Below are 22700 nucleotides of genomic sequence, written 5' to 3' on the forward strand. Positions count from 1 at the left end.
ATGAGCTGTGCACACATTGCTGGGGGATCAGGACTTGATAACACAAAGGATAATACATTTTGATACACTTGGTATGTTTTAAGTATTCGCAGTCAATTAGTATATCGAGCTGTATTATTAGCATCATTAGAATATATGGAACTATAGCCTAATGGCCCAGGTCCCTGCATGTTTGGTGTTATCTTATCTGGCAAGGTAGGCATGACAAAGCCATAGTCATTATTGGTGCAAGAACATAAAACTAGGGGGTCTCCAATATCTTAGGAACTAGGGCTCTGTAGCTTGGTCACACTGAAGGCACAGAAACCTAGTCTTGTGTATATACAAAGGATACACATATCAAACTGGTGTAAAGTAGAATTGTCTTAGTTGCCCCTAGCAACCAATCAGATTCCGCTTTTCATTCCTTACAGAGTCTTTGAAAAATAAAAAGGTGGAATCTGACTGGTTGCTAGGGGCAACTAAGACAATTCTACTTTACACCAGTTTGATAAATCTCCCCCAATATGTTGTAATGACCTAAAAAGGAGTAATATTACTTGAAATAGAAAAAAAAAGATAGGCAATGACAAAAGCCACACTTTTGAATTGTAAACTGAGGTCAACCTTATGGTTTTATGTCACACATTTCCATTTCAAGCTCAGAAGACAGGCCCAATCTTCTCATGGTTTATGAGATAAACCCCTCATATTCCTCTAAGAGATTGTTCCCCTTTCTTTATTTTACATGGAAATAATGTTCTTAGCCACATGCATGTTGAGAAAAGATGACAAGATCACTGGCACAGATCGGATTGGATAATATGTCATTGAGATGTCAATGCACTAATCCAAATGTGCTGGAAACATTGACACAATGCAAATTGTCAGCTATTGCAGAATTGTCATCCAGGGTCTTCAATGTTACAAAAACTACTTAACTAGGCACTCTGTAAACAGGTCTGTATTTACATATATATCATGAATCTTGACTGGATGTACAATTATATTACATATACAATACAAGATGCAGGGCAAATACTGAAGACATGCTATATTGCCCTCATTTATACATCTGATTGCACCTGTTTTGATAAATTTAATGCTAAAATAGTGTCAGTTTTTGATTTATTTAAAAACTAGGTGGGAGATTTATCAAACTTGTGTAAAGTAGAATTGGTTGCTAGGGGCAACTAAGACAAATCTACTTTACACCAGTTTGATAAATCTCCCCCCATGTGCATAAGAATTTAGATCAAGCTGCGCCAGGTATGTCAGTTTGTGAAAGTCAAGTGAATTTAGTAACATTTATAAAATGCAAAAAAAAAAGTTGCAAATGAAAAAAGTGCTTCTCTACTTTCTTACAGACCCTGGCATAGAATGTGCTGTACTTAGTTAAAGTTAATGGCAGTGATGTATGTTGTGCCAGATTTATCAAATGGGGCAAATGCAGTCATAAATATGTCTCAACATAAGCCCATACATTAGCTGAGATTTTACTTAGAAATTGGCTAAATTTACTCCACTTCTGATAAATGTGGACCAATGTCTGATGCCAAATGGAGCTTGGTCTTGATTGAAGCCGATGGTGTTAGGAGATTTATTGTCTTGCATATACATTTTCTGCAAAATAAAGTAGATTTGTTAAATCAGATTATAAAAACTGAAGTTAAAAGATATTTGCCAAGTTTTGTTATGGACTCACCTCTATGGTATTCTGGATTTACATTTTCATAAATTGGAAATACAGGATTATCTTGCTCATTTCGCAGTTTTCTTGCTCTTAGGACATCCCGAACACATTGATGCAAGTAAACATATTGGCACTGCAAAGAAAATATTATATTTACAATTTATATGATAAGGCATATGCATAATGTAACTCTACATTAAATGTAAAAAAATGTTAAAAAGTTTTAGATGTTTGTAATGGCCTAAAAGCATCTTCTGTAATCTAGTATCATATTCAGCAATATCAGTAGCCATAATAGCCAGTAATATTGTATTGTGTTTCAAGCCACACTGTACTCCAGACACTTTGTAATATGTTGTTTATTTTTTATATAATACATTTATTGGTGATATTTTTAATTATTCCAACGAAATTAGAAGATATGTAGGCAAGAACTCTTATTAAACTCCTGTTTAAGAACTAAATATGATCATATTTAGTTTTCATAAGCAACCTTCTAATTTGAAATCATGAGATATTTTCTACCTTTTAACCATTGAAATACAGTCTGCTGGAGAGAACCATAAAAGCTGTCTACAACTATAGAGGGAAAATAGAGCTTATATAGCACATTGTAGAGCACATTGCAAAATCTTTAATAAAAACCTAAGGAGAAAATATTTGTATCATAATATAGACAAAGCAAGAATAAAAAATGCTTGTCCATGGCCTTTAAAGGAGAAGTCTGGCAAAAAAATCTTTTAAAGTATTTTTATTGCCCCTTAAAAGTTATACAAATCACCATTATACACTTATTACAGGAAAATGCTTATAAAGTGCTTTTTTCCCTGCACTTACTACTGCATCAAGGCTTCATTTCCTGGAGAAAATGGTGATGTCACGACCCGACTCCCAGAGCTGTGCGGGCTGTGGCTGCTGGAGAGGATGATGGCAGAGGGATGCTCAGTGTCCCTCCAGTGCCCTGTGTCCCTCAGTGTCCCCCTGCCATCATCCTTTCCAGCAGCCACAGCCCCCAAAGCTCTGGGAGTCAGGTCGTGACATCACCATTTTATTCAGGAAGTGAAGCCTTGATGCAATAGTAAGTGCAGGGAAAAAAGCACTTTATAAGCATTTCCCGTAATAAGTGTATATTGGGGATTTGTATAACTTTTGGGGGGCAATACAATACTTTAATAAAAAAAATGTTGCCGGACTTCCCCTTTAAGAAACATGCACACTAAAAATTGGTCTATAAGCTTGCACACTACAGCTTAAGAGCATACGTAGAATACATTAAAGTGACTCTGTACCCACAATTTTCCCCCTCCTCTAAACCGTTCATACTGTCGGATAGCTGCTTTTAATCCAAGATCTGTCCTGGGGTCCATTTGGCAGGTGATGCAGTTATTGTCCTAAAAAAAAAACTTTTTAACTTGCAGCCATGTTTCAAATTGGTGTGGCCTAGAGTGTCTGTGTCCTAGGATGGCGACACCCCTCTGTCTCTTCTCCCCTCCCTCCTCCCCTTTCTCCTCATCATTAGTAATGCCCCTGGGCAGGATTTTTCCTATTCATCATCTGTCTGAACACTGCACAGGTGCCTTAACGACCCAGCACATGTGCAGTGTTCAGACAGGTGATGAATAGGAGAGATTGTTCTATGGGCATTCCTAATTATGAAGAGGGCAGGGAGGAGGGATGGAGGACAATCCTAGGACATGGGTACTCTAGGCCACGCCAATTTGACACGGGGACAATAACTGCATCACCTGTCTAACAATCCCCAGGACAAGAAGTTTGGGGGGGGGGGGCAGATTGTGGGTACAGAGTCACTTTAAACATTGCATAGAATTTGTGGAAAAGGGTAAGAATATAACCTAGAAATCATACCTACAAAATATATCCAGTCAATTAAAAGACTACATGAGTTAGAATCTGGGAGTAGGGGCTCTTTCAAAGTAGGTCCAATACCTTTTTAGGCAAGATATGCTCTCACCCATAGGCTTCTATTGAAAGAGAAGGTTTCACCCATAGGCTTCTACTGGTTTTGGTAAGGAATAGATAAGGACTAAATACACATGTCTCCACTGGAATTAAGCAATGGACCTGGTGTTCAAGAAACCAATGCAAATACCAGCTCATGGACTTCTATCATGTTACCTTCTGTTATGTTTCAGTGACATTTTAAACCATGAAAACAATATTTAACAAAGTAAAAGACAGCACGGGAATACTGTTGGCACAAGTTTTGAGAATATTTTAAATTGACTTTGCATAAAAGAACTGGGCTATACATTCATACAGTACATGTATTCCACAGTAGTGGGTACATATGGGTACCAAAATGTCTTTAAGTAAATTATACCTTAATGTGCATTTATTCAATGTCACGTCATCTAATAGGCAAAAATGAAGGTTGGTTTCCCATAGAGAACACTTGTGGCTCTCTGTATGTAAATATAGTTTGTCAGATGAGTGTGAAAGTCTCTAGTGTATAGACGCTTTACTATGTGGTGTATGTGGTCTACATAAGTAATGTACAGACATTGCAGCTGCCCTGGGGATAAAGCTGAAGGCTGATTAAATATGACTTTATGTGGAGGAAGAGACTGATTGAAACAATGCTTACTGTTTAATGGAATGGTGGCATCCTGGTAAATAGCTACAGTATAGGTTCCTATAATTTGCTAATTTGGCAAAAAATTCACACTATGGGATTATGTGGCCAATATTGCAAAGGGCTGTCAAAAAGTCATCCGATATTTTCTGATAATCATGATCATTATAGATGGCTGTTATTAGCAAACATTAAACATCATTTTGATGGCCATTGGCAATGATGGCCACAAAATCCTGTACTGTGAACTCTATTCACATGTCAGTATATATTTCACTCCACACATTTTTTTTCTTACCCAATCTGCAAAATTCCATCCGTATTGCATCCATATTTTGTGATGATCCGCGAAAATGAAAAAGTTTACTTAATGATAAACTAGTCACTATTTGTGGATTGCGGATCCATACTTTTTAAGGATTGTATCCGTAAAAATACAGATCCCATAGATTTCTATTGGGGTGTCCGTGGTGAAATTTCAGTCCGCACTGGGGCCTGTCCTTTTTTTTTTGCGGCACAGATCACAGCCCTGTACACACCTACGGTTGTGTGAATGAGGCCATTGAAATACATTGACCCTATTTTCTTTCCAAGATTGCGAATCCGAAATTGCAGATTGTGTACTGAATTGTGGATGTGTGAACAGGGCCTTTTAACTATAGACAGTAGAACTACAGGGAAATTCAACTAGCTTTAGCAATGCTGCATATTACAATTGCCCTTGTATCGTGCATTTTGAGCTGTAAGAGTTGGCGGTACTATGCAATCACTGTAGAGTAGTGGTAATATTTGGTTCTGGTATAGCAGTATTATTCAATCATTATATAAAACCTTTTTGTTGTTTGTGTAGGAGAAGCAGGACGGGCATACAGTATGGCTCAGGGCTTGTGCCCCTGATTTCTTAAGACCCTAGAAACTGTATTAGAAAGACTAGAGATTAGTGCTACAGCTCTATGACCACCACTTTCTAAATGGGACTGTGCTGTTGGTACAGTAAGTTAGCATTAAGGACTACCCTTTTTATTAAATCCAAGGCCATACTTTGTCTAAAACTGAAAATAGAATAATAGAAGACAATTAAAGTGCATGAAATATTATAGATAAAGTTAGTACAGTCCCTAAAGGCATAAATAAGAAAAGAAAGATTTACATTGCTGGGAAATCTTCCAAAAAGGTCTCCAGTCCTGATTACTGTTAATTGCTCCAATCATAAACTATAGCGACTGCATTGCCGTATGCTCACAAATGATCTTGTGCTTTACAATTTACTGTTTTTACATTAAAAGAGCCATGAATCTATTGTGGAAAGGAAAGCTCTTCGATTGATATATTACAAAATGAACCAAAGGCAGCTGAATTACCAGCAAATACAGATTACTGTTCAGGTCCTGGTATATACGGGCCTAGGATTTTGTACATATTACCTATGAGGTGTTGGGTAATACTCTCTTATATAAAGAAATACAGAGAAAGTACCAGCATCTCTTCAGGAGCTTCACAGCACAGTACATGCAATGTGATGTTGGCTTTAGAGATTAAAACAACCTGGGGGCAGATGTTTCACTGTTGTTCAGCTCCTAAAATATATTGTGACACATGGGACTCGCTCTTACAGCAGATACTGGTGAAGAGAATGCAAATGGGTGATCAGCTTTGCCCTGTTTTCCTAAGCATCTTCGGCTGTTTCTGCCAAATGACTATTCTTGTAATTCATTTTACATCATAGAACATTTTGGATGTGCAGTAAAAGGATCATAATTGGAATAAAAGCGACATCATTTCTATTGTTTTTATGGAATGTTTATGTTTTATTCAAAATTAAAATCAATGTACTGCAAATCCTTCTAAAATGAATTCTATTCTGTGAAAGTGACCTTGTCATCATTATCATATGATAATCCAGCAAAGCATGTATATGCGATGACTGATGGAAATACTTAGCGTAGACTTGATACAGTATATGGAGCAGTTCCTTGGATGACATCACAATTTAATGAATTTGATAAGTAGCTTAACACAGAGAATGTTTTTGATAGGAGTTCACTTACTTTGAAGTGACAACACATTTGGCACATCAAGCCAAAAATTCACACCACTGCTAAGCTTTGTTCTGTTCCTTTATAGGAGAAGGGACAGCGGTGGCAGCGTTATGCAAGAAGTTGTGTTTTTTCATATCCTGGATACCCCCTTTAATGTTGCACTATTTTCTGCAACATGTTAAATTAAATCTGCTATGGAGTTTTCTAGCCAAACTTCTTACCCACAGGTCAACCAAACCTTAAAGGGTAATTTCAGTATCAGGACACTGTATCTATATAAGTTATCACCGTATGATAAATTAATTGAAATAATGATGTTATCACATATTGTACTGGTTTTATGACCCTTGTCACGAAGTACAGGAAATAGAAGAACATCAAAATGTGGTATTGTATCTTGTCCCTGAACTCTAGCCCCACCCTCTAAGCAGTGGCGGATTAAATGTACCCTGGGCCCCGGGCTGTCCACCCAACCTGGGCCCCCCCCCCCCAGTCAATTCGCCCACATTGTAATCTGCTACTGCGCCTCCCCCCCCCCCCCCCCCACTGTCCCCAATAAACACTGCCTGCCTCCCCTCCCTGCTGGCCCCAATAAACATAATGTTTGGTCCCTTGCTGCTACCCCCAGTAAGCATTGCCCACCCCACCTCCACTGCCCCCAATAAACATATCGCCACCTCACCTGGTCCCCTGATGTTGCCCCCCCAAGGTCACAGCAGCACAGAGGATGTCAGGAGAGGAGGGTGCTGATCTTATAGGAGAGGTCCAAGCAGCACAGAGGATGTCAGGAGAAGAGGGTGCTGATCTTATAGGAGAGGTCCCAGCAGCACAGAGGATGTCAGGAGAGGAGGGTGCTGATCTATAGGGGAGGTCCCAGCAGCACAGAGGATGTCAGGAGAGGAGGGTGCTAATCCTATAGGAGATAGTCCCCCTTTATAGATGGTCTCCCTCTTTCCCCCCCTATAGATGGTCCCCCTCTTTCCCCCTTATAGATGGTCCCCCTCTTTCCCCCTTATAGATGGTCTCCCTCTTTTCCCCCCTATAGATGGTCCCCCTCTTCCCTCTCCCCCCTTATAGCTGGTCCTCCTTTCCCCCCTTATAGCTGGTCCCCCTCTTTACCCCTTATAGATGGTCCCCCTCTTTCCCCCCTTATAGATGGTCCCCCTCTTTCCCCCCTTATAGCTGGTCCCCCTCCCCCTCCCTTATAGATGGTCCCCCTCTTTCCCCCTTATAGATGGTCCCCCTCTTTCCCCCCTTTATAGATGGTCCCCCTCTTCCCCCCTTATAGATGGTCCCCCTCTTTCACCCTCTATAGATGGTCCCCCTCTTTCCCCCTTATAGATGGTCCCCCTCTTTTCCCCTTTATAGATGGTCCCCCTCTTTCCCCCTTATAGATGGTCCCCCTCTTCCCCCCTTATAGATGGTCCCCCTCTTTTCCCCTCTATAGATGGTCCCCCTCTTTCCCCCTTATAGATGGTCCCCCTCTTTTCCCCTTTATAGATGGCCCCCTCTTTCCCCCCTTATAGATGGTCCCCCTCTTCCCCCCCTTATAGATGGTCCCCCTCTTCCCCCTTTTATAGATGGTCCCCCTCTTCCCCCCCTTATAGATGGTCCCCCTCTTTCCCCCCTTATAGATGGTCCCCCTCTTCCCTCTCCCCCTCTTCCCTCTCCCCCCTTATAGCTGGTCCTCCTTTCCCCCCTTATAGCTGGTCCCCCTCTTCTCCCCTTTATAGAAGCCCCCCCAGTCAGTAAATAACACACAAATAACAAAATATAACTCACCTACCCTGCGTTCCCCCGTCGATCCTCTCTCCGTCTGCAGTCTCCAGCTGCATCTCCGCATCACACAGCTCCTAGTGCCGCCTGGGCCCTGACTTCCGGTATGTGCGCTCCCAGTACCGGAAGTCAGGGCCCCAGGCGGCACTAGGAGCTGTGTGATGCGCACGCTGCCGGGGAGAGGACGGGACACCCCCGGCAGCCGCGCATCAGCCGGAGGCAGCCGGAGACTCTTGTGACCGCAAGCGAAACAATGCTTGCGGTCACTAGAGTGCAGTGGCGTGGGGGCCTCCCGGGTGGCATTATAATGTGGGCGGCAAGGCATGGGTCCCCCCGGAGCCTCGGGCCCCGGGCGGCCGCCCAAACCGCCTACATTATAATCCGCCATTGCCTCTAAGGGATGTCACAAGCTCTGACCAGCCTCCCCACTCTACACCACCATCTTTCTGTCATATGCACAGATACATATATATCTTTATTAGGACATGCAGGGAGAATCAGGTGCACTTACAGCATGCTGCCTTGTGCTCAACAATGCCTGAGCCAAAGATGCTGCCAGGGAGTGAACACTGCAGGTGCTGTGACCTCCTGATCTGCTGTGACATTATATGTTCTGCAACAGCTCCAGGTGGGAAATTAGAGCAATGTATTCTAGGAATTGCAGTGCTAAGCAACTGTTCAGCCATAAAGTACCAACAAGAAAATACAGAAGTGCAGTGCAGTCACTGCAAAACTACAACTCCCATCATGTATGGACAGTCAAAGCTAAAGCTTTAGCTGTCCATGCATGATGGGAATTATAGTTTTGCAACAGCTGGAGAGCCAATGTTCCCTACCCCTTTTGTAGAAGTTGGACTACAGCCTAATTTACTCATGACCTGTAAACCTGTAAAAAGCATATGTCATTAAGCATCTTCTGTTCTCTGCTTTGGACAAACCCTACTTATAAAAAGGATCCATTGATATTAAGCTGATGTCAAAGTCCCCCCACAGTTGTAATTTAGGTAAAATAAAGCATTACACAGTGCTAATTCATATTAATGGGTTGTCCGTGTAAGGACAGAAGAGGTCCTCCAAATGAAGAGCGTCTCTTTCTAATTGCTCTCCACTCTGGCCAAGAGATGAGGGCCCTGAACAAAGGACCGTCCCTTTTTCTAAGTAATTCCCTAATATGCTGGATGAAAATTAGTTTCTTATTGTTTTCTAACTGGACAAGCCCTTTAAGGTAAGTATCTGTGCAGACACTAACTACAGAATAATTGCTTTCTGATATTTGCTGGATTTGATAAATTAGTAAAATATTAATCTTAGTCAAACTATTGTGAATTAGGAGTCTACACTTGCATACTAAAAGGGATATATAGTCCTGAAGACTGGACTTTCTGCAAGCTGGAGCAGCAGTTTAGGCATTAATTATTCTTTTATATCCTCTGCAGAGAACATTGCAGTTTTACATATAATTCCTTCATTGTAAATGCTTTACCATCTGCAGAAGGAAAAAACCTTCTTCGTGTACCCAGCACTGAGTAAGAACAGTAGCAGATCATTAACATTCAGTGTTTTATATAGCGATCCCCTCATGCCGAGCTAACATTACCTGTTGCCTAGGTTTTATTGACAGTACTGATTTTAAATTAGGAGAAAGCTTTAGGAGACCGTGTTACTTATAAACTACAAGGAATTATTCCTTGTCTTTATGTTATATATACTCATTAGTTATTAGTGGCAGGAAGCTAGGAGCTCCTACATTGACTCTTGTCAAACTTTTTACCTTTGTTTTCTCTAATGAAATAACTTTTGTCAAAGTGAGTCAGAATTATCTTCATATAACATTTTCTCACTGTTTAAAACCATGCCATGTTTAGCCAAACTAGTAAGAGAGTTACATAAAACCTCAGCCTTACCATTATGTTATGTGCAATGATGGATACAGGCAGCTCAGTTGTGTACAATATTCTCCCTTGGGTCACACTCAGTTAATAGAATGTGGCTGCTTAAAGGGTAACTATACTTTTTGCAAACTTCTAAGGTTTTAGTGACATGCCAAACTTGTCAAATGATGGGGTGTGGGTGTTGGGACGCCACTGATCCCCGCTAAACTGAAGGAGCAGAATCATTTTGCCCCTTTCCTCAGACATCTAAGTGAGTGGTGTACAGATCCACAGAAAGTCTATGGTAAGTGGTATGTATTGTTTATCACAGTGTAGTTCTAAGGACAAGGCCAGTTGCACAGCTTAAAATTATAATATTATTACAGCATCAACAGTCATGGATACAATGAAGAATTAGGATATGTCAGGTACAGCTCAGTCTCTTACCTCAGTCTGAACCATGTGCACACGGTGAAGTCGGAGATCGTACACAGCTCCATAGATATCCACAGAATCTTTTGTGTCTACTTGTTGCAGGATTCTGTCCAGAGCGATGAATGTCCCTGTTCTGCCTACTCCAGCGCTGAAAATAAATGAAAAGCAAATCTGAGTAAATCTGTATTTGGGCCAGTATTTTATACATTAAAGGGGTAATGCGGCGGTAAAGAATTATTGACAGAATAACACACATTACAAAGTTATACAACTTTGTAATGTATGTTATGTCTGTGAATGGCCCCCTTCCCCGTGTCCCACCACCCCCACCCGTGTACCCGGAAGTGTGGTGCGCTTTACATACCTGTCACGTGCCAACTCGTCTCGATTTTCAGTCAGTGAAGTCACCTTCGGACACAGTTATGCTCAGCCAATCGCGGCTGAGCAGCCGATGACGCCGCAGAGGGCGGCCGGCACTCAGGACGGTCGGAGGGATTCGGCCCAGCCGTCCGAAGGTGACTTCACTGACTGAAGATCGGAGACGAGTCGGCACGTGACAGGTATGTATAGCGCACCACACTTCCGGGTACACGGGTGGGGGTGGTGGGACACGGGGAAGGGGGCCATTCACAGACATAACATACATTACAAAGTTGTATAACTTTGTAATGTGTGTTATTCTGTGAATAATTCTTTACCCCTTTAACGGTACGTTGACACATACTCAGTCCAATGTGGATTTGATGCATGTGGCTCATAAGAACTTTGTGTGTGGTTCATAGGCATCTGCTACACCAGAGATGCAGTCTAGCAGATAGCCACAAGCCTATTAGCTCAGCAGTGCTAAAGGGAAGAAGCAGGGCTACAGGTCACTCCTTGGCTCCCGAATTGCTCCTACAATCTCTGGCCCTGCTTCACCTTTTTCCCAACCTGTGGTTCACCAGCTGCTGAAGAACTACAAATTTGTTACTGTGATGCATCATCATCATCATAACCTGTCTAACATCTGTTACCATCCCAGGCACAGGGAAACAGTTAGGACCGGCTGCACCACCAGTACCCGGCTCTTCCCAGTACCCAGGGGTTATAAGGGGGTTAGCATTAACCGTTTTATAGGCTTATGTAATTGATGATGTACACTACTTCATCTAATGGTGTGCAGATGGTGTCCCCTACTAAGACCTATAAAAGTAAAAATGGATATGGATTTTGTGCAGTTATAAAGAATGTACAATATAATAAGATTTGAGCTAATATAATCTAAATTAGATCAAGTTATAAAAACATTAAAACTGGATGCAGAGTCAGTACCCAAAAGGCAGTACCTGCAATGGACCACAGTAGGGCCGGCTCCTGGTGTCCTGTTAATATAATCCCTGACTGTTCGAACAAACTGAATTAGAGACTGAGTGGTCTCTGGGACTCCATGATCAGGCCACACAGTATAGTGGAAATGGCGGACCAGTCTAGCAGCATCTAGTTGGTCTTCCTATAGAGAGAAATATACAATCTTGTCAGGTATTTTCATTGATACAGTAATTGAAATATAAATTTAATTAGGATTTTAACATTTATGCTAACTAGATAGATAGATAGATGACAATATGCTATTGTCATGGCTTTTATGTGTATATACAAAAATGGACTAATGGAAGTCAATAGGCTGCTTTTTATACTGGAGAACAGTATGGACTGGTGGGTCCAGATTACCTGAAATTAAAACTGTTTACATCTTACAGACATAAAATAAACCTCTGCCATTGTAACGCCTGCTTTGTTAACTGTATGAAAATTAACTTCTATTCTATATCGAGTAATCTCAGACAATAGAAGCACCACACAGTTTACAAGCACAGTTGCTCTTTACTGCCTCCTGCGGTAATGGAATGTAATGGAATTCCAGAAAAAGGAAATGTTTTTTTTTTTCTTCTCTTCCCCCCTCCATTTAATAATAAGTGAAAATAGACCCCCTCGACATTATCATGAATCTCTACAGTCTGGCTGTATTTTTAAATGATTTAGCTGCCTTCATCTGTGGCACGTTCTCTTACTTTTTCTAACTGGCATGCCAAGCTATTATTTTCCTCTAACCACAATTGTGTTGTCAAGGCTAAATGCCACAATGCAAATCTGACTGCCACCTCATCCATCAGTCTAGTTTAACATGTAAGGTTTGCAAGTTCTACAAAATTTTGACCTTTTTAATAAATATAAAGTTCACCTGGGTTGCCACAAAGGGCACAATTCAGGGTGATGAATTGCAGAAAAAAGTTTAGCAAAATAAGAATTACATATAGTGTACTGTGCCATTGATTCCATATACTTGATAAATGAGACTGAGCAGAAGCGGAAACTTTCACACTGTTTAATCTTAATATGAGGGAAAAGATCTTACACTGCAGATTTTGAACTCTCTTATTGTCCATTCGGGAAGCACAGACTCTGACAGCATCTGAACTATGAGGTCCCCATAATACAATGAGTCTTGATCAAAAGGCCAGTAATGGTCGCATTTTACCTGTAAGGAGAAAATATAATTAGATATAGTGTGACTGATCTCAGCTGTCTGCGAGGAGGAATGCTGAGGCACAATGGCTGTAAAAGTGTTTTATAACTAGAAGTTGGAAGTCCTGTCCTAATGATATTTACTGGGGTCTAGACTTGTAAATCTCTAGCAATGGTAATTGCCGAGTAATGTATATAATAAGATACATTTCATCCATACCTAGTAAAACTTATCACATACCAGAAAGGAAATAATGAAAAAAACAAAACAACAAAAAAAAATCTCTTCAATATAAGAGAATATTAACCCCTTAAGGTCAAAGCCTATTTTCGTTTTTGCGCTTTTGCTTATTCCATTTTAAGTTTAAAAGTCCATAGCGCTTGCATTTTTTCACCTAGAGACGTATATGAGCGCTTATGTTTTGCGAAACCAATTGTACTTTGCAATGACAGGCATTATTTTTCCATAACATATGCTGCGAAACCGGAAAAAAATCATTTGCGCTGTCAAATTGAAAAAAAAAAACGAATTTGTTTTGATTTCGGGGAGTTTTGCATTTACGCCGTCCGTCCTATGGTAAAACTGACTTGTTATGCATGTTCCTCAAGTCGTTACGATTACTATGATATATAACATGTATAACTTATATTGTATCGTATGGCCTGTAAAAAATTCAAACCATTGTTAACAAATATATGTCAATTAAAATCGCTCCATTCCCAGGCTTATAGCGCTTTTATCCTTTGGTCTATGGGGCTGTGTGAGGTGTCAGTTTTTGCGCCATGATGTGTTCTTTCTATCGGTACCTTGATTGCGCATATACGACTTTTTGATCGTTTTTTATTACATTTTTTCTGGATTTGATGCGACCAAAAATGCGCAATTTAGCACTTTGGAATTTTTTTGCGCTGACGCCTTTTACCGTGCGAGATCAGGTATGTGATTAATTAATAGTTCGGGCGATTACGCGCGCGGCGATACTAAATATGTTTATTTATTTATTTATTAATTTATATTTATAAAATGGGAAAAGGGGGGTGATTTGGACTTTTATTAGGGGAGGGGATTTTTTATTAATAAAAACACTTTTTTACTTTTTTTTTTACATGGACTAGAAGCCCCCCTGGGGGAATTGTATATAAACAGCACTGATCTCTCATAGAGATCAATGCTGTGTATATACACAGCAAAGATCGATTAGATCGGTCATAGATTACTATGGCCTGCTGCAGGCCATAGCAATCTATTGCCGAGCCGGGATCAGCGTCATTCCGACGATGAGGCCCGGCACGGGCAGAAGAACGGATCTCCCCCCCGCGATCGCATCCACTAGACACCAGGGACGTGAGGTCTGAAGCCTCTAAGTGCAGCTGTCAGGTTTGACAGCTGCACTTAGAGGCCTAATTAGCCGGCGCGGCAACGGGACCCGCGCCGGCTAATAGAGGCACTGCCCGGCTGCACGTGTCAGCCGGGATCAGCGCCGTTCAGAGCGGGGTCCCGGCGGGACCCCGCTCTGAACACCCCGAGCGGCACCATGACGTATCAGATACGTCATGGGTCGCTAAGGGGTTAAAGAACTACTAGAATGCTGCATTACTGCTTAAATTATTTTCCTTTCTTCTATTATAGCCAAGGAAACCTTCACACCTCTACATGGCGTACCTCATAAAAAGGAGCCCATATACCAGCTCCATACACACAATTCCACTATGTGCATAAGCTTTTAGATCATGTTAATGCTGCATGTAATATAAGTTATGCTAAAACTTATTAGATTTATAAAGCTTTTTAAGGGCATGTTCACATGGTTTAAGTCAATAGGAGCTTCAGAGCATGTCCTTCAGGGCTTTGCCCTCTCATATTCTATAGCAGAAGAGTTATACCTGTGGTTTAGATATAGTATTTAACATACATTATATATATATATATATATATATATATATATATATATATATATATATGTATATATATAAAAATTATCATTGGTTTTTGACAAATTGACAGTGTTGCACAAAAAACTGCAACTTTACTTATTTACAATATACTAGTTTTCTGGTGAATGCATTGATATATTCCCCATTGAAGAAGCCCCTCCACTTGTTTTTCTTCTAGACTATATAACTTGGCCACATCAGGGTCATGTGACCTCTGATCTGAGCCACCATCTTGACTTTCAGATGGCAAATAAACTGTATTCTTTTCCTTTCAAATCTGCTCTCAATCCCATGATGCATCAGCACATAACACAGCAGCTAGAGCCAGTACCATTTGTGACCGTATAATAATACTAACCTCTGTACCTCTTAATATATCTAAATAAGCTAACAGACTTTAAGTACACAGTAAAGAGCATTCAATGCAGCTTGGCCATAAAGGCAGTTCTAGCTGAGATGATGGCCCTTTTAAGAGTACAGAAACACGTGTAATTTCCAGGGTCTCTTTGATCAGCAATGGTATCCAAGCAAGCAGCCACAAGCTGATTCTTGTGCCCTAAGCATTATCATTCCTGCCTTTTGGTCCCCTTGAGGAAACCCTCCCATTGGATCAAAATGTGTAGGAGCAGCTAAGTATTTTGAATATTATTTTTTTCACTCATTTGCTGATTTTAGGCAGTTTGTGTTTTTCTTTATAGTGTATCTTTTGGTAAAGTAGGCATCTGGGTATAATCCTAACTTCGTACCTGGCAAAACATAAGTAAAATACCATAGGTATTTTGTGTGGTATCGCCCTTATTACATTCACCATTCCGCCTATCTTGCCACATCCATAAGAGGGTAAGGACTCCCAAGGGCCCCCCCTTTTCTGGGTATGGGTCATCTAGCACCTTAAGTAATGTTTAGTTATTCCTTGGCATGTATGTTGTATCTGAATAGACTGGAAAAGGATTTGTGATGCCCAAGATCAACATACGGGTGGTCTGTACTACTGTGCATAATTTTATTTGGCAGACTTTTGGCCTATCCAGTTTCTTTGGGATCATGGGATTTTCAGGTAGGAAGGGACAAAAAACTGAGGTAATACTAGCTAAATTATATATTGAATTTTTTTTTAATATATATTTCTTGAAATGTCTTGATATTTCCCATAGTATATGTCTTCCAGAAATAGTACAATCATCACATTAAGATTATGTGTGTCCCTCCAGTTAAGAAAGCTACCTTCAACTTTAAGAGAAAAACAAAATCTTGTTTCTAAAAGTCGAAAATATGTAAAGTTCACTGTGTTTTCCTGCATAATCTGCCTTCAATGATTCTGTAAAGGTTACCTTGACCTTTAAAATAATTTTTCTTTATCATTTACTTTCATCCTTCATTTGAAGAAAAATGGTTTTAGACAGAAACATGTCTGGGGCCATTCTTACAACATATAATGCCATCATTCTATAGCTGGGTATTTTTATCTAGTGATTTTATATCTCATTAAAATCCAAATTACGCCACGCTTCTCACAAGTGCTGATATAATGCAAAAATAACCGAGGTATTACAGGTCTCAGAGGGAGTTTTTCCTTCTCCCTTTCTAATAAAAGCATCTTGTTTGTCGGTGTTAAATTAGTCTTATATCTACTAAATGGGAGTCATTTTCTCCTGCTAAGCGTTATGTATTGTTTTCCCCTTAATTCTTATCATCCTGACACAACTAATATTTATGATACTAATTCTTTTCTTTCACTTTTCTCTGGAGGATAGGGCTCCTCTTCAGTAACTGCTACTCCAGCCTTTAGACCCAATTGGTAAATTATGTTTATAGCGCTGGCTTATGAGCATGATAAATCAACCTCCATTTTAGAATCAGGTCATGTGACCATCAATTCACAACTCCATCCTTTCTACAGAGATAATATGTGCGTCAAATGCATTGCTGTAGAGAAAGAACAGCATAGCCAATATGAACATACATGTATTATATATATATTAATTTCCCTAATTATTATCCTTTGCTATATAGTGTGTATTTTAAGGCTAATTATCCATGCAGATTTTATTCCAATTTTATTAATTAATTAATTAATTAATTTATGTTCTATCACTAACTCATACTTGCTAGGAAGAAGGTAGGGCAAGGCTTCCACCCATTATATTTTTCTATAAGTTTTAAAGATACATTTCAGAGGAATTTACCTTCAGCCCATATCCACGATGCGCTGTATTTCCATTTATGGCAATGGTATGGAGTAAAAGCTGAGCTAGGGCCTAAGAGCATCTTGCTGACAGGTATAATACATTGCTTTGCAAAAATATTAAAATGCATTATAGATGCAAAAAGCCCTACTGAAAACCAACTGAAAACCTCCTTTTCCTGCTTTATGAAACGTTATAAACTATAAATTAACTGAACATAGTTGCAGATTGCAACAAATTGCAAATTGCAACAACAGCCGTGATTAATACAAAAAGATACATTGTATAGAAGTCAGAGAGAATCCCAGCTGGAGTGTATACACTCTGGCCGGGATTCCAACTGGCCGCAAGAAAAACTGACATGTTAGTTTTGTGCGGCCGCTTTTCATTCAATAGCAGCCGCACAGACCTGTCAGTTCACACAATGGAAATTGCGCATCTGACCGCACTCTCCATTGTGTGCAATGGTAAATTGCAATTATTAAATTCATCCGATCGTTACTGCACCGGCCCTTTTGTGACACAGTCTCGGCCTTAGGCTATGTTCACACTACGTAAAAGTACGGCCGTTGTTGCCATCGGCAATCGGCCATACTTTGTGCGGGGTGGAACAATGCCTCTACTTCAATGGGATCTCGGCTGGAGCGTATACACATCGTATACGCTCCGGCCGGGATCCCATGCGGACCCGCAAATAACTGACATGTCAGCTTGCTTCATTGTGTGCTGTGGGAAGTTCTGATGCGGGCGGGCATGCGCTGATGCGCCCGCATCAGAACCCTGCGGCCGGAAAGATCATCTGGCTGTTACTTAAGTACCGGACGGGATGATCCGGGCAGAGTCTGGCCGTTCTGTGACCATACGGTCTTATACGTAATAAATAATATAATAAAAGCAAAATCTGACAAACAACAACAAATCCGCACAGATGGCTGTTTTTCCATATACTTGACTAGATAAAAAGACATGCATTTTATAGCTATTATCTATTTTACTTTTGTATTTTGATTTTTTTTTACTGTGTACCTTAAAGGATGCTCTGCTAACATATTGGTGACAGAAACCACTGGCCACCTTTAAAGGTCTAGTGGGTATGAGAACATGCACACTTATGATCAGATGCACCTGTCACTCCAAAAACCTTTGATATGTCCTAGGGGCATGTCATAAGTATGTGTTTGTCATGGTCTGAACAGCCAACCAATTAGTAAAATGAGCAGAAAGAGACAGATGCCACTGTGCATTCCTCTCCCCACTGTGTGTCTATGAGACCTGGACAGCCCCATGGACTTGTATCAGTAGTCTATCCCGGTCACGTAACATAGAGCCAAGAGAAAATGTCTGTTCTGCCAACTAGTTCTTGTAATCAGTGGGCGTCTGAACACTTAGAACTCAACTGGTCAAAACTTTTGATATGTCTCTCTGTCATGGCTGTTTAATAAATACATCTTTTTGTTACAGACACATGGTGGTATAGGCCTTGTTTTATCCCTTTTGTTAGCCTTTCACAATTCATGCATTCCCTCAGAAAACTAGATGGGTATGTTAACTTTCACTTACTCGTCCTTTTTCCACACATTGAGTTACCATCACAATGTTGTGAACATTTTGCTCCCACACCATTTTCCAGAAGTCATCCTTGGTGCCAGGCAGAGGCCCTTGTGTTGCAATGTATTCTCTACGGAAATTGTTGCCCTAAAACAGCAGGTTGAGATAGAAACACAGCAATAAGTAATAAAGGCAACTGTTCATACACACAATTTCTTAAGCTACAAGAATATTGTTTTTTCGCTATCCACACCTTTGTTAATCTCTATATGGCAAAAACACCTGTTTCCCTTACAGTATACTAGCACTCTCAGTAGAAATGCTTAATTTTATATCACCATGAATGATACTTAACTTTATGCCATTGTCATAACTCAACATAAGTCTTTTATTGGCGATTATTATTACGTTGGCAAGAATGGAATACTTTAGTTAAGTGATTGGTGTCTCAGCATTGGGTTAATAAAACACTATAAACATATTAGAGTAATCAATATGTCCATAAAGTATGATATAGATGGTTAATATGTATACATAATGTTTTATCAATGCTCAGTAATAGAATGTTATGATGTAATGATACTTAGTGACGAGATTATAATGGATAGTAAAATTAAGGTAATTAAACTGAATTTACATTGCAGTTTTATCATTGTGTTCCATATTATACCTACTGTATGGGCCAGATTGTGCTTATCCAGTTTATTCAGTAAGGACTACATATTACAATATAATATATTTTTGTTATTAGATTTAGTATTATAAGATTCTTTCTATACTGCATTTAGTTGTGTATGTTTAGTTTTTGTGCTAAAAGCCTCACAACCTGTATCCATAGGCCCCTATTACATGACAGTTGCAAAAAGACTGTCATTTTATCCATCTGTGTAGGTGATCTACATCAAAGTCTATGTGTTGTATGGAAAAACACTGCTGAGTGTGCTATCCCATAGAGAGGAAAGCAGTACAAAAAATGTATACTACAAGTTGTTGTTTTTTTTTGCCCTGGGAGTCTATAGGCATCAGTCAGAGGCATCCATTAAGGCTATAGACTGGAAGATTTGTTGGGTGAATGCATTTATCAGAAGCAGTTAACACAGCGTGAAAGTATCTTATCTTCAATACGGTTTCTTCATTTTTGCTAAAAGTAAGAACTTGGCAAAGTAACAAGTAAAAAATGTTCTCAATGTATAATACATTTCTGTTCCTGCAAAAAGGACAAATTATATTCTGTTCTATTGCAGAGCGCCTCGACGGAACTTCTTATGAACAGTCTGTACACTGAATACTTTTGATACAGTTAGAGAATGCTGTGTAGATGTTGAAATAGGAGCCTGATCTCCAATGCCGCTCTACAACGTATTTCTCATTTTAAGCTATAGTATAAAGTGCAAAGCATGTACAAGATCTTCAGCAATACAAATAGCTCAAAGCGTTACCTACCGGTGTGTAACTGGCATTTATGTAGTCTGAGCATGGATCGTCATCCACATTAGAGAGCTTTACTCTTGTGAAATCATCTTTGGAAAGAAGCAACATTAAGAATGTGAAATTTAACTGAGAAAAATCTATTGGTAATGCATTACCATTATGTATTAAAGATAAACAGCTAGAACAGCTAGACTGTCCATAGACCACACTATTATCATGTTTACTACATGTCAGGACTAACATTCATAGAACTAAAATAAAACAAAAAACAACCATTTTCCTGAGACAATATATGCTACAGTTATATTAGTTATATTAGATGTGTAGGTTTGTTGAATGATTGTCTGCATCGGCCACATTGATCTGAATAGGGTTTGCAGAAATCCATGAATCTGCTGCAGAAAAATCCACATTTAATTGCATGTAAAGGATTTTTAGTTGAAAAAGTTGCAATGTATTTACTGCCTGTAAATATACCCTTAGGGCCCAGATTATTGCTCCATGTAATAGAGACAACAATCAGCCGATGACAGTGACAGTGATCATTGGCTGATCGTGTCTTTTGGTCCTCACCTAAAATCAACGGCTGAGGATTGTGTTAAAAAAAAACAGCTAGCAATGTCCGTGCAGCCCTTGCTAAATGATTATCGAGCCATGTAATAGGCTCGGTAAGCGAACGCTGATCTAGCAGATTGGTGCTCCTTTACATTATTGATCAGGCCGTCTAATAGGATCCTTAGTTATGTTCCCATCTGCTTGTGGTTGAGGACATACATGGGGGGGGGGGGTGCATAGAGGACCTCATGTGGTCTCTATGTTATAATGGGAGTTATGATCATAATTCTGTATCAATAAAAATACTCAGCATTTTTTCCCCTTTTTACTGTAGCATGTTCCAATTACAAACAATACTCACAAGGTAATATATTATTGTATCGATTTTTTCCTCTGTTCTCTGGTAAGAGTGCTATATCAAAGGATTGGTTTCGTCCAACGTCTTTAAGATCCTGAAAAACAAAAGTAATGAAAAGGCTTTAACTCTTCTTGAAGATACTGCTACACTGCATTGTGTTGTTAGGTCATCGATTCTGCAAGACGTCCTTAAGGAGAAGAATCATCAACTGAATGTAATTGGAAGTTCTCAAAGCTGCACCTTGACATATTACTCTATAAATACTTAACTTAGAGAAAGTACCCTTCTGTCACTAGTAATAATAGATGATCCCATTTGTATACATTTGCTACAGGAAACCTGCACCATGCTTCATATACAGTAAAATCAAAATTGAGGGATTTGGGGAAAACGCAGTATTATAATCCGTGTGATATTGGAGAAATTATCTATAGGACAGCTTTATTGAATGTAGTGATCAGTTTACCATTATACAATAGTGCACACATGCTTAGGATAAAAATCCATTTTCTTTCTTTGCTTTAAGGAAGGAGGGTATGAACACAGCAGCAAGATGATAGAGAGGGAACACTAGACGATCAACACGTTTTTACTAAGGAGTCTAATGTGTGTGACTTTTCTAATAGGGATTGGTGTTTATTTTGTTCCAATATCTTGTAACTAATTTATTAAAATGTAGCACTGCCATAGTGAATATATCTAAGTAAAGAGTCGCAAAAAAGCTGCAGAAAAAGCAAAAATTGTGCAAGCATATTCACTTGGTACTGCCCAGATGTATGCCCGCACCTTAATAAATTGGTTGCTTATCCCGGATTATGCAAACTGTTTGGTCAATACTCAAAACAGGCAGATTAAAAAAAAGTCCCATCAAAAAAATATTCACCCATCAAAACTGGTTCATAAATAGAGCTTAGATCAAAAATGGGTAAAAAATCCAATTATTCACTTAAAAATAGGTGCAAAAACCTTAATAAATTTCCCCCATGGTCTTTACTAATTAGAGAGTAGAAATTAGTGAATCTTGAGCAGGCTTGGGTTTGTCCAAACCCGAACACTGTGCATTTAATTAGCGATGGCTGAAGAAGTTAGATGCAGCCATAGGGAGTCCTTGAAAACATGGAAACAGCCTATGGGCATGTGTGCACTGATAAACGGCCGCAGAAAACTGACATGTCAGTTTCTTGTGGCGCCGCTAGGGATCCCGGGTGGAGCGTATACTATGTGTATACACTCCGGCTGGGATTCCTTAGAAGGCAGCACTACGTAAGTTCTGTATTCATCACGGCCATTGTTACAACGGCCGTGATTATTACAAAACTTACGTAGTAAGTAGACAAACCCTAGCGTGCTACAGATTTGCTCACGTATGCCTTTTACCTTCTTTACCTATAGCGTTTACCAAGTTGCAAATAAAGAAAAATAAATGTTATGTATAAACAGGTTTCCACTTTATCTATATAGAATTTCAAACATAATGTATATAATTATATTATTGTAGTAAACAACCACTTCATATTAGAAACTAACAGGATTTTCTGGGTTCTCACCTCATATTCTTGGGATAGCAAGTAGTTTGAGTCTGCTTGAAGTTTGCTGAAATGAACCTCAAACTGATTGGCTTTGATTGGACTAAAATGTATAAGCACATCATAAAGTAAGTCATAAGGTGTCAATAATAAAGTAGGTGCATAGAGTGAATAGCAGGTGTCTGAGAACATTGGCTTACCTGGATGATCTCTTGTTCCTATAAAGGAATAAAATACAAGTAAATATCTGTTAAACATTGGGCATATTGT

At 39.6% G+C, this 22700-nt stretch overlaps 1 protein-coding gene across 2 annotated transcripts in view; it reads right to left on the reverse strand.

Annotated features, from left to right (window-relative positions):
* Positions 1 to 446: 446 nt before the first annotated feature.
* PTPRB (protein tyrosine phosphatase receptor type B) overlaps positions 447 to 22700 on the reverse strand; it is an 84967-nt gene continuing 62713 nt past the window's right edge. The window contains exons 25-34 of one of the 2 annotated variants that reach the window (XM_069975193.1): positions 22631 to 22648; positions 22452 to 22533; positions 20908 to 20998; positions 20004 to 20080; positions 18573 to 18707; positions 12782 to 12904; positions 11712 to 11875; positions 10399 to 10534; positions 1685 to 1805; positions 447 to 1602 (exon numbers count right to left, since the gene is read on the reverse strand). In XM_069975193.1, coding sequence (XP_069831294.1) covers positions 1580 to 1602; positions 1685 to 1805; positions 10399 to 10534; positions 11712 to 11875; positions 12782 to 12904; positions 18573 to 18707; positions 20004 to 20080; positions 20908 to 20998; positions 22452 to 22533; positions 22631 to 22648 — 970 coding nt within the window. In that variant the 3' untranslated portion in view covers positions 447 to 1579. The remainder of the gene's footprint in view (positions 1603 to 1684; positions 1806 to 10398; positions 10535 to 11711; positions 11876 to 12781; positions 12905 to 18572; positions 18708 to 20003; positions 20081 to 20907; positions 20999 to 22451; positions 22534 to 22630; positions 22649 to 22700) is intronic. The other variant, XM_069975204.1, reaches the window with a different exon arrangement.

This window comes from Dendropsophus ebraccatus, chromosome 1 (assembly GCF_027789765.1).
Source record: "Dendropsophus ebraccatus isolate aDenEbr1 chromosome 1, aDenEbr1.pat, whole genome shotgun sequence".
NCBI classification, from domain to species: domain Eukaryota; kingdom Metazoa; phylum Chordata; class Amphibia; order Anura; family Hylidae; genus Dendropsophus; species Dendropsophus ebraccatus.